Genomic DNA, 15,627 nt, shown 5'->3' with positions numbered 1-15,627 from the left:
GTGAAATAAAAAATCACAGTGACAGTTCATAGATCATAAGTCAGAGGGAAAAGACAAGTGGTTAAAGAAATGGAATAAGAAAAGTCAAAACAATCTTGTATAGATTGGTGGGAATTCTGTGTTGAATAAAGAAAGAGAGGATGTAAGAGTCAGCACCTGGCAATAAGTTCACTGAAATAACCAAGGCTAGAAGCTGGTGGCAGTGTTTGGGAGGAGGAACAAATATCAGAGTGAGAGAGAGGGGGAAGATCTGGCAGTAGTGTGAGTAGCATATTAACAGCACCATGAAGTGAGGTTGGAACAGAACGGGAGAAAGGCAGAGAGCTGGAAATGGTAAGAGGCAGAGAGAAAAAAGCTTTGTTCCTTTGCATTGGTTTTATGGAAATTAATCTCAGTTGGGAACATTTCAGAAGGAGAGGGTTTACTTTGAAAGTTTTAGCTTTTGTTTTAGCTGCTCTTCCAGAGTGAGGTCTGAATTTCTCTACGACAGGCAATATATTGCATGAGGTCTGCAAGCAGACAGAGAATATGTGCCAAAGGGCATCTCAAAAGTGAACTCAGAGCAATATAGCTGAATGTGCCAGATGCTGATGAGAGATTTATTTCTGTGCTTTGGCGGCTGATGTGTTTAGCTCTATCTTCCTTTGGACTGTGAAGCTGCAATGAAAGACAAATGTGTATGTCCCCATGATACAATATGGTGCATTTTTAGAAATTCCCAAGCAAAATTTTAGCAGGCTTATATGTCTGCCCGGTTTGATTCAGTGCTGTGTGAGACCTAGCACAGTGACCTGGAAGCAGTATAGCTACCTCAGCTTCTGTTCTGGATTTACTTCATTCAAGCACTAGCTGGGAGTCTCTGTACCATGCTATATTTGTGGACATAGGGCCATGTCCAGTGTGACAATTGGGAAGTCCTAGCTGACCACAGAGATGTTTCATGATGTTTCCATAGCTATCCTATTTGTTAATTTCAAATGGTATATCTGTATCTACTTATATCTATCTCCTATTTTTTTCTTCAGTTAGAGTAAAATATAAATACCTTAATCAATTATTAATTGTCGGGGAATTAAAATCCTTGGCTGACTAGCTCAGTTGACTTCATGAACATTATTTGTATTTACCACCCTTCTTGCTGCTTCTAACATCAGCTTTTCTCATTGGGGATTTTTTCCTTTGGCAATTATTGCTACAAGAACAATATTTATGAATTTCTTTGTGGTGTTGGTCCTCTACTACTCAACTGCTTTGTATCTTCTGTCATTTTTCTATGCATTGTATCTTTCTTCCACCTCAATAGCTATTTAGTTCAGTCTTATATTCAGCTCTTGTATACAGAGGATGCTACTATAACTTTGAGCAGGTATTAAAAAGTTTAAATCTAAGCTGTGCCCGTGGCCCTAGAATTTTCCCTTTGGAGCCTATACAGACTTACATAGGATATGGTAAGGCATGCATCAGTCTGATTTGTTGTCTCTTTCTTTGCAGCATGCAATTGATGCTGATAATGCAGGAGTCAGTCCCATAGGAAATTCTTCTAACAACAGCAGTCATTGGGACCTTGGAAGTGCCTTTTTCTTTGCTGGAACAGTCATCACAACTATAGGTATGTTTATCTTTTAAAATACATAGTCACACTGAGACCTGGATAATGAAATAAAATTGACGAAGGTAGATCACAATGAGATAAAGTGTCTGAACTTTATTCCTTTCAATTCTCAGAAGGCATGCCTCTGGTATGTGCCAAGAGCATTGAGTATCCCAGTAAATATGGGACACTGTTTACATAATTAGGGTAGAATAGCAATGCTGAACTGAAAACAAGTAGCACTGATGTAGCTAAGGCTTTATAACCCTGTTCTTCATGTAGGTGCAGGTGCATTTAATTTTCAGTAAAAAGATGAAGAACCAGTATCCAATGAAATAGCTATTGTATAGTTGTTGGGAATTTGGATTTTAATATTATAGATTAATTTACCCGTAAGGGTAACTTTCTTCCTAAGTACGTCAATTAATTTTGGCTTATGCACTGAAGTTTGATATAATTCATTCTTCATATACCCTACTCCTCGTAACTGGAAATGTGTTCACATAAATATCACATCCTTTTTAAAATCCTTCCTCACTTTCATACTAATAATTAGAAGGAATTTCTCCCACAGTATTTTTTTTCCATTCTAGAATTCATGGCCTTAAATTTTGACACATTTCTCTGTATTAGAGGAAGGGTATACTGGACTGCTCCATTTACTTTTCTTGAACCATTAATTTTAGTAAATTCCTTATTCAAGCCTTTGTCACCTAAACTCCCTATACATTATATCCAATGTACTTAGTCTGTCAGTCCCTGAATGCTGGCCTTACATATGCTAAGGTTTTTATCCTCTCCTCTGTGAGCCAGTTCCGCTCTTGAAGACTGTTCAGGCAGTCAGGATTTCAGAAGATGGTCTGAAGGGAAAAAATGATAAACTGGACATTGATAAAAAGCTTAAAGTGCTGATATTATTCAGTGGTTTGATAATTTTAAGCTTGATTTCAGTGTTGTCATAGTTAGAAGATTATTTGGAAACAAATGGCAAATTGTTGATTTTTATTTGCATTGGCTCTGAGTATTCTGATTTAAATGCGGGATATGGTTCTTTTCCATATTATGACTGAGATACACACTGGTGACTGTATAGACAAATAATCTGGCAATCGCATAATCTTTCATTAAAGTGTGAGAATCTGACTGAATTCTGCAAGTTCTTTATGCAGCTAATGCAACAAAAAAAAGTCCTGTGGCAGTTACAGGGCTCACTGTGGTGATCATCTCAAACAGTGCCTTGCTCTGTGCCTTTGCCTCTGGCTTTTCTCTGTTCTCAGAGTAAGGGTGACAGAGCGATTGTATAGAGTGTACTCCTCTCTGTGTTCCTCTACATACTAAGCTACATTATGATGTATTTTTAATGTTAGCATAAAACCAGAGGGTGGAGAGAAAGAAAACATTTCTGAATCAAATGTAAGATAACCCTCCCTTAATATTTGTTTACTCAATAGACCCAAGTGACAAGCTTTTAAATTACTCATTAAAATAAATGCCGCTATGTCGGCATAGTTTATGTAGGCATATTCATTGACATCTGCTATTTAAATAACTTATTGAAAAGAGCTTGGATTTTTGCCCATATTTCCTTTAAATTCTCTGTGAAAGATTTTTATAGGCTGCATAAAGTCTATGTATTGTGTCTGGGCATGAAAATTATTTTATTTTATCCACCAGGGCTGTGTTAGAGCTTCTCTTAGGCAGACACTCAGCAGACTACCTGGTCAACCTCAGTCCACTGGCCTGTGTAGCCTGGATTCTCTTGGACTTGAAGGAGAAGCCTGGCATCGCAGATATAGCCATGAAAAGGGCTGGGCTGGGGGGGAGGCAGTGTTGTGTGTCAGCATAGTCCTTTCATCATCCCATGACAGAGTGATGTATCCAGTTCCAGTGTCACAGACCTAACAGGATTAGGATCTTGGAGCCCAGCCTTAATTCCCAAGGACCAGGAATAATGGCTGTAGATGAAGCAGAAACTCTTAAATTGCCATCTCTATGGATGCTCTGTGTTTCCACTTTATCTCGTCAGTGACCTGTGATTGTGTGATCATTTTTAATTTTAAAATAATTGTGTATAGAAAAAATACAAATCTCTATAACATTTCAGTAAAGATACCTGTTCTTAAATAAAAAGGTGCAAATATTGCTGTGACAATTCTTGTTTTTTCTTTTTAACATTAACATTTTAACAGCAATACCATGGCTGCTAGAGTCATAATGCTTTACATAGATTCCTACAGCTAAATTCACATGGGTGATGCGGTGAAGAGAAGTGCCTGAATAAACTGTGGTGACTAAATGTAGTTTACTGCATGGGACAGGTGGAGTGCTGTCCTATGCATTCATCAGCATGTTAGACTTTTAAGAATACCACAGAGGAGTGCTCCAAACAAGATTCTTGCTACCTTCCAGGGTGTAAAGGGTCCATTACTCATGCTTTCCCATCTCTCCAGATTGCCTGATAAACTGCCTATTTACGTGTCGGTTATAGAAAACCCAAGGTAAAGAGGATTGCAACATTTTGGAATAGTTAACAGAAGATACACTGATCGTGATAGACTTAGCACCTAAAAGATAGTCTGTCTCTCTCTTAGGTACCCTGTACTGATAATTAGACCTTTTCTGCCAGTATCAGAGGTTCCCAATATCTTATATGGGGTTACAAGGCTGGGAACAGAAATCAAATATAACCGAACATGCTTGGGCCAAAAAAAGAATTTTCAGTCAGGATATGCAGCCAGATAATCATGTCTTGGTCAGAACCTGTCATCTTTTCAACAGCCCTGGGTTACCCTAACAGAGGGTGGAAGGAAGGTATGTATGTGCCTTTATTACAGGAACAACAATGATTTTAAAATACAAATGCAGTAGGATTTTCAGAGGGAAGGCTTAAAAACTTCATTGTTAAAACCTCTTGAAATAGAAATGTTAGGCTTTTTATTGTCAAATTGAAAGGGGAACTGAATAAAGAGTTCAAGGGCAGATTCAGATAGCACGGATACAGTTTGGAGACTGTGGTGTAATTAGTCAGTGTGATGTGTGGCTGTGGAAATTATGAGCTAACCACTGAAAATGAGCCTTGTCAGGTGAATCACACTCCCATCAGGAAGTCATTGGCACAGCCCAAGAAGAGCAGCAGCACACAGGCACCAGGCCAGGATGGAGTGATGTTTGTGCCATCATAAATCAAGCCAGATTAATTCATCAAACAACAACTTTAGAGAGGACCTGCATCTATAGAACATATGAGTAACTGAGGCTACAAGAATTAAATCACAGCTTGCCTGGGAAATGACATCATGTCATGGAAAGTCTGTAAATAGGAATTACATAGGGAAGAAAGGTATCCCTGCAGCAAAAGTCCATTAGTTTTTATAAAAAGCCATGTATAAGTTCTGAGAATCTGACAAATGTTTTTCTCCCCAGGATATGGGAACATTGCTCCAAGCACTGTTGGAGGCAAGGTTTTCTGCATTTTGTATGCCATCTTTGGGATTCCACTGTTTGGCTTCTTGCTGGCTGGGATCGGAGACCAACTTGGAACCATTTTTGGGAAGGGTATCGCAAGGGTGGAAAAAGTTTTCAGAGTAAGATCACTGTCAATTTTTTGCTTGTGTTCTATAACTTGATTTTAATTCTATTGCTGTTACCTGCAGTCCTTTTTACATGTTAAGCACCATGAAATATTTACATGTCTAGCTGAGATGATGCTTAATCTCCTTAGTGGGCTCTGTAGTCAGTGGAGAGAGACTTCTGTAGGTGGTGATTGCAAGGATTATAGATCAGGCTCTGAATTTCCTTCTTGAGGCTATGTTTTGGGAATGTATCTCCTAAGCCAGGTTCCTTACAAGGACTGGCTGTAAAACAACCTTCAGGTTGGTTTGGATATGTATGTCCATTCACTGAAAATAGAGACGAAGTAGTATAACTTCTGGAGGAACAAGGATGCAGAGTAGGTCCTGATGTATTACTAATAAAGCCTAAAAGACTTTGAAATCAGGGTTACTGGAGTGAATGTGAACTTGGGAAGAGAGATGGTTGAGTGGTATACCTTCAATGTAAGAGAACAGATGCGTTGAACTAGATCTAGAGCTGCAAAAACTGGCATAATGCCACTGACTGGAATCATCTTCATGGTATTTACCTGCCCTGCCTACCATGGGTACATCCTATACATTTCTGTGTAGATTTTCTCGTATGTAATTTCCCTTCATGTTGCCAGTACCCTCTGTTTTCGAGTCTGTATCACTGTTCTTTCACAAGCAGTGCCGCAGACCTGGCAAATGCTGTTTTGCTAATTTGCCGATGGTTCACTTCAGGGATTCGCTCTTTGGAGCAGAACTTCTAGAAGTGACCTGTGTGATGGTTCCCTTGGAGGTGGTGTAACTGGAGGTAAGTCTTTCCAAGGATGGAGTGGATGAGAAGCTGTCCAAGCTGCTTAATTGAATAAGCATCTATTTCTAAAACATTTCCACAAATGAGAGCAAATTACTTGTAACTGGTTTTGAAAGGAAGTAATTGGGTATTAGACTGGAGTATGAGCAATTTCCCTTTTGATTAAATTAGTGTGAAGTGTCCCAGACCAGCCATAAGAAGTCTCTCTCAGGCTAAATGTGGAGAAAGGTGACTAGTGATTATGGGTGAATAAGCATTTACATGCCTGACTGGAGAACACTTGAAAATGGCCTACATTTTCATTAAATGAAAATAAAGTTATTGAAAGCTGGCTCAGGTTGGGTCTGAAAAAACAGAAGTAGCTAAGATCACTAGTTTCTTTCTTACCCAGCTTCTTATTGTATCTGCTTCACCTCAAAGGAATATCTGAACTTTCCAGCCTGCTTCTGTCCAAGAAAAAATATAGTCTCACAGTCATGATATGAATTGAGAATCAGAAAATCTTTGATTGTCAGCTGTACTATTGGCTTTCTGGGTGATGTGGTCGAGACCATTAAACTGTCAGCACGATAGTTTATGAATAAAATAATACATGTTCTATTTGAAGTATTTTAAGATTCATAGATGAATGCTGATACTAATTTTTCACACAGAATATAGCCCTTTGGCACATAATGGGAGTTCTTTTGGTATTCAAAGTACTCCTTCCTTTTCTTGAGTTAATGCAGTTGCTTGTTTATATCCATCTCAACTATTTCTTTTCCTCCTTGGTATTTTGTCAGCTTCCAAAGCAATTTAGAGATCTGTGGTCCCATTGTTTAGCCAAGATATATGCTTATTCCTTTTATTTTGATTCTCATAAATACATTATATCTCTTGTTTTGTGATTTGATGGACAGGGTTATACATAATTTCCTTCAATATTCCTAGTAATGAGGTTTAGCTATTTGAAATATTCATGATATAGTTTACACTTAGTATCTTAGTTACTAGTTAGCATCTTAGTAACTAGTCTTAATATCAGTGGTTTCATTTTATATGATTATTTATATAGTATTTGACATATTATATATGATCATTAATCTATTATATATGATATATACTTTATATTCTTAGCTAATGCAGAATATAATAATCAGAATTGTAGTAATTATGTAAATTACTATCACATTTTGTTTATCTTCTTAGACGCCATAAATATTTGGACCTAATCAGAGAATCCACAAATGGAATAACAATTCTTGATTTAATCCTGAGCAGTAAAGAAAATTTAGTTCAGTGTGTAACTCCTGTTTCTCACTTTGTAATGGTCTCCATAATGAACTCAAATCCAGCATGTGTGTGGGCCTAAGGCAACCTGTTACAACCTTTAAAGGGAGGGCATAAAAATTAGAATAGTTAGGAGGAAACTAAAAGGAACAAATGTAGGCTGAAAAGACATTGACAGGGTAATAAAATGTCGGGTGGTGTGCCTCACAAATCTTTTGGAGTGAGCTGAGAGATCACTGAGTGTATATCAATGATCTAGTGATATAACAAATTGAATTTCTGGAAAGCTTTTCACAAGTTTTCTCATCAAAGTCTATAAGGAAATGAAACTGCGATGAGGTAAGAGAAAAGGTCTCACACGTCAGTACGTGTTTAAGGGGTAACTGGAGATTAGGAATAGTTGATAGCTCTATCAGTATGATTCCATTGGAGTCCTTCTGGAACTTTACTGTTTTAACAGAGATGGCCTGGAATGGTTCAGACAAGAAGATGAATATGCAGGTGATAGTCTGAAAATTACATCTCTAGGTGTTTCAGGATAGCTAAAATGGAAGCTGCAAAAGGGTGATAAGATGAAAAATGGAATCCAGTGTTGGCAATATAAAATAATGGATATTTCTTGAGTTTGAGGAAAGAAATCCTAATATATTCATATATGTATGGTACCAGATTTCACTTTTCCAGAAAGGACTTAGGCAGCTGAGTGTTTCTGAAATCCTTGCAACTTTGTCATCATCTGTGCAGGTGGATGGGATCTGAAGGCAACTTGATCTTGTGTTGTGGTTAGGATGATTTCTGAAGCTAGATAAGAGGCAGTATGCACACATTGGCAGGCGAGAAGGAGAGGAAGGTTTCTCTGTCAGAACAGCAGTCATTTCACCCAACACATTTCCTTAACAGGTCTCTTGCTCTAGCCAGCAGTGTAACTGTGAGCATGAGTCCACACCAGGCAAGGGACAGCTTGCCCCTGGCATCCCCCAGCATACCTGGAAAGATGAAAGGAGGATTTCTCCCACAGTAGTTGTGCTAGGGCACTTCTGCTGCCTCTGACATGACCTGTGCAGAGACCCACCAAACCTACCATTAATAAGCAGCACAAATTAGAGCCTAAAAATGCCACGTTTAGCTATTGCAGTGATCAGCCCACGCACTCTGTGGGAATTTTAAGAACAATATGAACTCCATAAAGAGGGAAAGAGATCTGCTCTTAACAAATACACACTACCCCCACAGTATTGACAGAATATTTCAGCAGAGGAGCTGGACCCATGACACTGCTCATCTTGTAATCCAAAATGTTGCCACTATTTCAGTGTGTAGATAACCAGGAAAACAACTATTCATTTGTGAGTAGGTAGGGCTGGAAGCATTTCATTGCAAAATAATGCTTTGTAAAAACAGGAACTTTTCATGTACCATTTTAGGAAAGGGAGGCACTGGCAGAATGACGTTGCCTGTGATACGAGTTGGTATCCCAAACACCACACATTGGCTGTTCTATGCCATCTGTCCTACAGTAGTAATTGTGTTTGGTACAAGTGAATAAACATCAACCAGGTCAGAGATGTAAACCAAAGCATCCCCCACGGAAGCCCTACCTACTCAGTTACTGATTATTCCTGTATGTCCCATCTTCAGTATTCAGGGACAGAAACTAGATACTAGTCTGTTCTCACGTGTGTACACATGTGATTCCCCAGAAAATGGGTATGTAGAGGGTCACCAGTTTCACTATATATGCAGTGGTTACAAACATTGAATATCTGGGTCAGTCAGTCCTCCTGGCCTGAGAAAATCACATACAAACTCAAAATCTTATTAAAAATGTGACAATTCTTGTCATTATTTTCAGCTGGCAAAACTTTACAGACACTACAGAAATGAAATATACATTAAAAGGTGGCATAAAACTATAAAAGTACTATTGCTATCTTACATATATGAGGGATCTTATGATCGACCTGAGACTGTTTGTATAATAAACAACAGAACAAACCCCATTCTTTTGGCTTGCTTTGTATGCACAGAGGCTGCGAGCATCTAAAGATAGAAAGGAAAGCACTCCATAGGCAGAGTGCACAGTTACAGAATGCAGCAGCTGTCATTATCATGGGTTAAATATAGGCTAAATTCAGATAGTCTTTATTCAAACCTTGTAACAAGCGTTTAGATTCTCGCTGGAAGTAGAAGGGATGAGCATAAACCAGCAGATCTTCCCTCATCTTGCAGTTCAGTACAGATGCAGGCGTTCAGCCTGGGCACAACATGCTTCTGAGAGTGCTACAGGATTTTCTGGCTTCTGAGGTGAAGCCACTGTGAGCAGTTCCTGGATTTGGTTAGTGCTTTCACTCCTCTGGCTTCCAGCATGAGGCTGAGGAGAGGTCTGGCAACACAGCTGGTGGGGTGTGAATTGCAATACAGGGATTGCAAACAGCCAAAGATGTGGGTGATGGCAAGGCTGCACCCCTGAAGTTCACGTCTCAAGAAAACACACAACTTTGTGCAGAAACACAATGCCTCTGTAAACAACTCACATTTCACTGAATCAGGGACTTGTCAGAACAGACACATCCACTGCTTGTCTTTCAGGTTTTCAGCTTAGAGAACCTGTTTGCCTGTTGATCTCTTGGGAAATGGTGTGCTCTAGATTTAAGAGATGTGTAAGTGTTATGAAAATGATATACGCTTTTGTTTTTCCTTTTTCCTGAAAGACAGCAGTAGACATTACCTTAACCTTGAAACAGTCCTAGGAGAAGTAGTTCATCTTGGAAAATGGTGCTGGAGCTGGGACAGGAGTAAGACAGGTCCCACTGAGGTGGTAGAAACCCTACTTTTAGCAACTGCCAAAGCTTTACCTTTCTTAAACTCTGTTGTTTGTCTTCCTGAATACATCAGATCTACCCTAGCTACGCTTTCATTTAGAAATTCAACTTCTTTTTAGAGATTTTTGGCTTCTCTGATGTCTTTTGTTACTGTACAAGTGACAGAAATTGTATTTACATATTCCTTATCCAAGAATTAATGGAAAATAGCTCATGGGAAAGAAACTTTGTACAGGCAAGTAACTGTGCAGAGGAGGAGCACTTAAATATACAGTCTTTTTTCTTTGTCTCCTTCTGTCTTTCCATTTGCTCTATTATCTGTCCTCTTGCTCGCTCTCATCCTCTTCTTTCCCTTTGTTCACGTCAAACCCATAGCATTATACCTGACACCACTGCAGGGCTGGTGAGTGAGTTGTCAGCAAAGTTTACTGTTCAGAGAACTGTTTGAGGTTTCCTTGCAGTACCACCTTTACCTCCTCTTCACTAGGGTAATGCCATCCCCAGGGACCCCATCTGCTTCCTGCCAGGCAGCCCCCACCCTGCCCTTTCTCATCCTGCTCCATATCAGCATTGATTCTTCTGATTTTTGGCAGCTGAATCAGACTTTCAGATGAGACTGTTCCCAAATTCATAAATTCAAAACCAGACCACTGCTTAGGCAAACCAGTGATCTCATTCTGGATTTACACTTTCTTTACTGAATTCAAAATTTCACACACGGTTAATACATAAATGTATTATAAACTAAGTGATACATTAGCTAGTAAGAGTCTATTTGTAGTTCTGAATATATAATGTGACACGGTTGCATTTGAACAGATTAAGTTAATGGAAGACTAATGGAAAAGTTTCCTCCCTACTTCCTGACAGCTAATCAAAATATAACAAAAATCAACACAATCTCTTTTATTTTGTTTTATTTCATTTAATTTCTAGCAAATATCAGTGTTATTACACCCACTGAAGATATTAACATCCTATCTTTTTTTTTTTTTTTTTTAGTATAGTGTTATTCACTATATTAACTCAATAACTTCCACAGGGTAACAGTCCAGCTCAGTGATCAATCTGCCATCTGCTGGCATCCTGTCTCTGGACAGAGCTGTCAGGACAGGGTGTGAAGTTCAGCTTACTAGTGCATGTACACCATATTATTCCAAAGTGATACATGATTTATGAGCTGAAATATAATTGTTCAGAGCTTAGCCTAACAGTTTCCTGGGTCATTTCCACCAAAAAAAATGTCTGAGATGTATTAAAAAAAAACAGTCACCAGAAAGGAATCCTACATTTCCATAATCTAGTATGAATTTCTTATTACAGTGAGGACAGTAGGTCTAATTACATTCTGTTATTGGTTATTAACATTTTGATACCACAGAAGTCAGCAAGGAACAGGGCCTCAGAGTACTAAGACTGTGGAAACACTGGCTTGTAAACAGTGTTTTTAAATGGACAGGAAAATACATAGGCAGAGAAAATGATGAGATAGTATCAAATGGCAGGCTAGTTCTGAGACAGAAAGTTTCGGCAGGAAGAAGCCAGATGGAAATTAAAGATAAAGTAGGGCTGAGAATTTGGAAGAACTGGTTAGGGATGATAGAAATTAAGTGAAGCTGATATGAAGATACTTCTAGAAGAATGGAAAAGTAGGAGCAAGCAGTCACTCGCTACATGGCAGTGGAAATTTTCCCTCATAATTCTCAGAATTCCCTTTCACCAACAAAAGCAATGTTACATATGAGCTTGGTAAGTTACCTGCAGGAAAATTTTGAGGGAGAAATTATACAAATGCTTTCCTCTTACACAAGATCACCTTGTTATGGGAAGACCAAAGGTGATGTAGCTTTGGAGAGAAATGTTACAAAGAGCATAGAGTATGCTGGCTTGAAACATTTTTCATTTTATTCCCGTGATTCTGTACTTCTCTCACTAGTTGGGAATTTGGTTCTTTGAAGTTGCTTTTGTTTTGCTCTCCACACAGCAGAATAACTTGCTCAGGAAAGAAATGATTTGTATGATGAGATCTTGTACAGATAAAAGGAAGTGTGTTAGAGCACTGATTTACAAACCCAGAATAAATGGATGTATGCATTTTTTTGCCTGTAACACCTTAGAGATCTGAGAGTCACAGTTCCCTGAGCAAGGTTAAAAAAGGGGTGCTTGCAGGTCCACAAATGATTAGTTTATGTGTAGATATATATGTGACATTTATTTCAGGTAGCTGTGCACCTGAATGTACATTTCATATCTGAGCATCCTGAAGTTTAGGGGTGATTTAAAACAAAACCTAGACCCAGATCTGAATTTTGCAGTTGGTTATCACTAAGTTTATGGATGCACACGTAGTCAAATACTAGCAGAAGAGATCTGCAGGCAATGTGTTATCCTTTATAATCCTTACAAAACATATTTGTTTAAAAATGGACTTTACAATGTAAGAATAATAAAAAATCTAGATACACTCTAGTGCTTGCCAGAAGTACATGCATAGTGCCTTACGAATCTGGTATTTTAATTTAATTTTCAGTTCCTCTGTTTTAAATCTGAATACAGGTTTTTTGTAAATTAGCTGATGATAAAATGAAGTTAAGGAATGAAGGTACTGTAAGAATCCATAACTTGCAGTATCTGCATAGGCACTATAAAAAGAACAAGGCAGAAAGAGCAGCTTGGGAGAGCAGTATACTATACAGCAGCTAGCGTACTGAGCACGGACACACCAGAGTCAGCAAATGCTCTCCAACTGCTTTTTTCAGCTTGTCTTTCTCACCAAACTTTATTTAGACCAAAACTAACTGTCTAAAACCACAGTTAGTGCTGAGATGTTAGACTCTTCTGAATCATTTGTCTGTAGCAATTTAAGGCTGATGTGCTGCCCTCAGGAAAATAAGACCTCAGCACAGTGACTCCTTAAGCATATGGAATTCAAACAGTGTATCCAACCACACTGGAGGGGGTTGTGAATCACTTCTGATGGGTGCACTCCTCGCTCCATCCTCTTGAGAAGGAGTTTCACTATGTAAGAAACAAGAGGCAGCAGCGAGGAAGCATGTTTCAATCCTTCTCTCAAAACATATTGCCTGACAACTGTTTAAGTGAAAATTCATGAACATTCCTGAAATCCAGAAGTTCATTGATGAGATAGGTTTGGAAAGCTCTGGGTATATTTTCCTCTAATTCATCAGTAACTTACCTGTTACAAAGAGGACTGTTAATCTCTCCGTACTCTACAAATGTATTCCTCTCTCCACTCCTTCCTGCCTGGACTTCTTCAATGTCCTTAACAAGAGTTGTTCTAATTGCTTTTCTTGGATGCAGAGCAGTCCAGACCCAGGGCCATCTGGAAACTTCACTCTAGTATGTCTAGCTGAAGTGTGACCACAGAGTCTTACAGAGCTGAACTGGAGGATGAAAGGCACAAGTAGTAAATTTACAATGCCTGTCTCTGAAATATCTTTCTCCTTGAGACGTCGCAGGCCATATCTTCTTTTACATTTCTAACCAGTGCTTTAATTATGGTGATGGAAAGGTAGCAGGAAGTTTTATTTTTGCTTTTGATCATCACTTGCTATAACAGTCCTCTTGCTCCAGTGCTCAATAGCAGATACAGGCAAATGATAATCCTCTGGGTGAACTAAACAACTAATGGTGCAGGCAGTGACTCTTCATCCACCAGAGTGAAATTTGCCTCTGGATTCTGTTTTAGGTTCAACCACTGACTCCGGGTATGATCTTGAATATGTTGGTTTTACTCTATGGATCGCTTTCCCCTTCCATTATATCTGAGATGAAGGAAAGTCTTTTTTTCTACAGTGCTCAGATAGTATGCTAGCACTAAAAAATTCATGACAAAATCTATGGATCTCAGCTTTTGGCATTTTATTTCCTCTAACTGGGTATTTAATTCAGTTAGTAATGCTTACAGCTAATCTGCTTCAGGGAAAGTAACTTAAGTGCAGCAAACATTTGCTGATTTGTTCTTATCCAGTGGTTTTCATTGCTGTTTATGAGTTTAGAGTCTAAAGTTTACATGGGCTGGCTGTGGAGCACAGCATTATTTAACCCTGTAAGTCAATATCCTCTTTCAAATTGGCATATAATTCAAGGGTTAATATTAACCTGAACAGTTAAATTCTGATATTGACATCTCTGCAAGATTTTTTAAACACTTTGGTTTTATCAACGATGTCAGTTAGGCCTGTAAGGTCTTGCGAGAAGTATAGAATCAGCCTGAGGCAACTTCAAAGAGAGGATCATGAAGGTCTTGAAGTAAGTATGCCTCTAAAGAGAACTCCAGGGGGTGCTGAGCCAGGTGATAGTTGAAAGGACATCCCTGGAGCTGCTAAAAAGAGAAGGCAGCAGCTCTAAGAAGTGAGAACATGTCAACACCAGGAAGAGATAATAATTGCTCCAATTTTAGAATCAAGTCAGTCTCACTAAAAAGTTGATTGTATAAACAGAGGAGGAAAGATTATTCTAAAACCAGGCTTAAAACTAGCTTAAACTATCAGGGAACAGTGTTATCTGGAAATCTCAAGTCGGCTCCAGTGCACCAAAACTGAAATTCAGTATGCATTGAAGTCCATCCCCCAAAGTAATTATCACTGGTATTACTGTAACACATCTTTCTGACAGCGTAGCTGTTGACTACAGGGCACTTCAGAGGAAATCTTGTACTCTTTTGCCTGCTTATGTGAGGCCTTTTAATATATTTTAATTTTTTCTTTGTTATTTAAAATTATTAGAAGTTCAAACCTACAATAATTCTTCTTACTGGAGCCATACTCTTGTCACTGAACTGCAGTGCCCATAATATTTTACAGCTCTTAAAAACAGAATATTGTACAAAAACTAGTCAAGAATCCATGATTAATATAAAGGCTCTATTTATCACTGTTCAGTTATCTATCTGTATTACAGTAAATTGTAATAGTTCATTTTTCATTTGGGAAGCAATTTACATTGCTTCCTGATTGTGGATAGACTGCAGTTATTGTAGTATATGAACCTAAGATCATCTGTTATCCTCAGGGTTTTTCTTAATCTATTTCAGCTTTTTTTTTTTTTTTGTAGGGTGCTTGATATTTTAGCACCTGTTTGAATGTTGACACAGAATTAATTAATAAACCAAAGGCAGGTGTAATAGGCAATTAGTGGCTAAAAAACTGATTTAAGTGCAAGGTAAGAGAGTATTTGGCAATTGACACTGAGTAGAAGGGTTTCCAAACCCTTCTAGGGATGATGGATTGATCTGTGGATAATGATTTATCATCCTTAAAGTGGAACATAAAAACAGTAGAGTAATGATAGTGTTCAGGAAGGGTTTTTTTTTCCACTGTTAATTTGAATGTACTCAGGCTATTTTTTATGTACCTCAGGGATAATCTCTGGAATATGATCTCTGTCCTTTTGCAAGCTATCGTTACTTTTACCTTCTTATTTTCTGTTTTCTATGGTGAAAAAACATGAGCACTATTTCTTTATATGAAAGCCGAATCTTTGCCACCTGTCATATGGTTTGAAACCAGCTTAGCATTCAGAGTGATCTCA

General features: G+C 38.4%; 1 protein-coding gene across 2 annotated transcripts in view; it reads left to right on the top strand.

Moving 5' to 3' along the window:
- The window catches only part of KCNK10 (potassium two pore domain channel subfamily K member 10), a 67,077-nt gene that overhangs the window by 34,272 nt on the left and 17,178 nt on the right, over positions 1 to 15,627 (top strand). For both annotated transcript variants that reach the window (XM_042791103.1, XM_042791104.1), the window contains exons 4-5: positions 1,492 to 1,609; positions 5,015 to 5,175. In XM_042791103.1, coding sequence (XP_042647037.1) covers positions 1,492 to 1,609; positions 5,015 to 5,175 — 279 coding nt within the window. The remainder of the gene's footprint in view (positions 1 to 1,491; positions 1,610 to 5,014; positions 5,176 to 15,627) is intronic.

Source organism: Tyto alba, unplaced genomic scaffold, assembly GCF_018691265.1.
Source record: "Tyto alba isolate M040663 unplaced genomic scaffold, T.alba_DEE_v4.0 Super-Scaffold_18, whole genome shotgun sequence".
Taxonomy (NCBI): Eukaryota; Metazoa; Chordata; class Aves; order Strigiformes; family Tytonidae; genus Tyto; species Tyto alba.
This window is presented reverse-complemented; position numbering and strand designations above follow the sequence as displayed.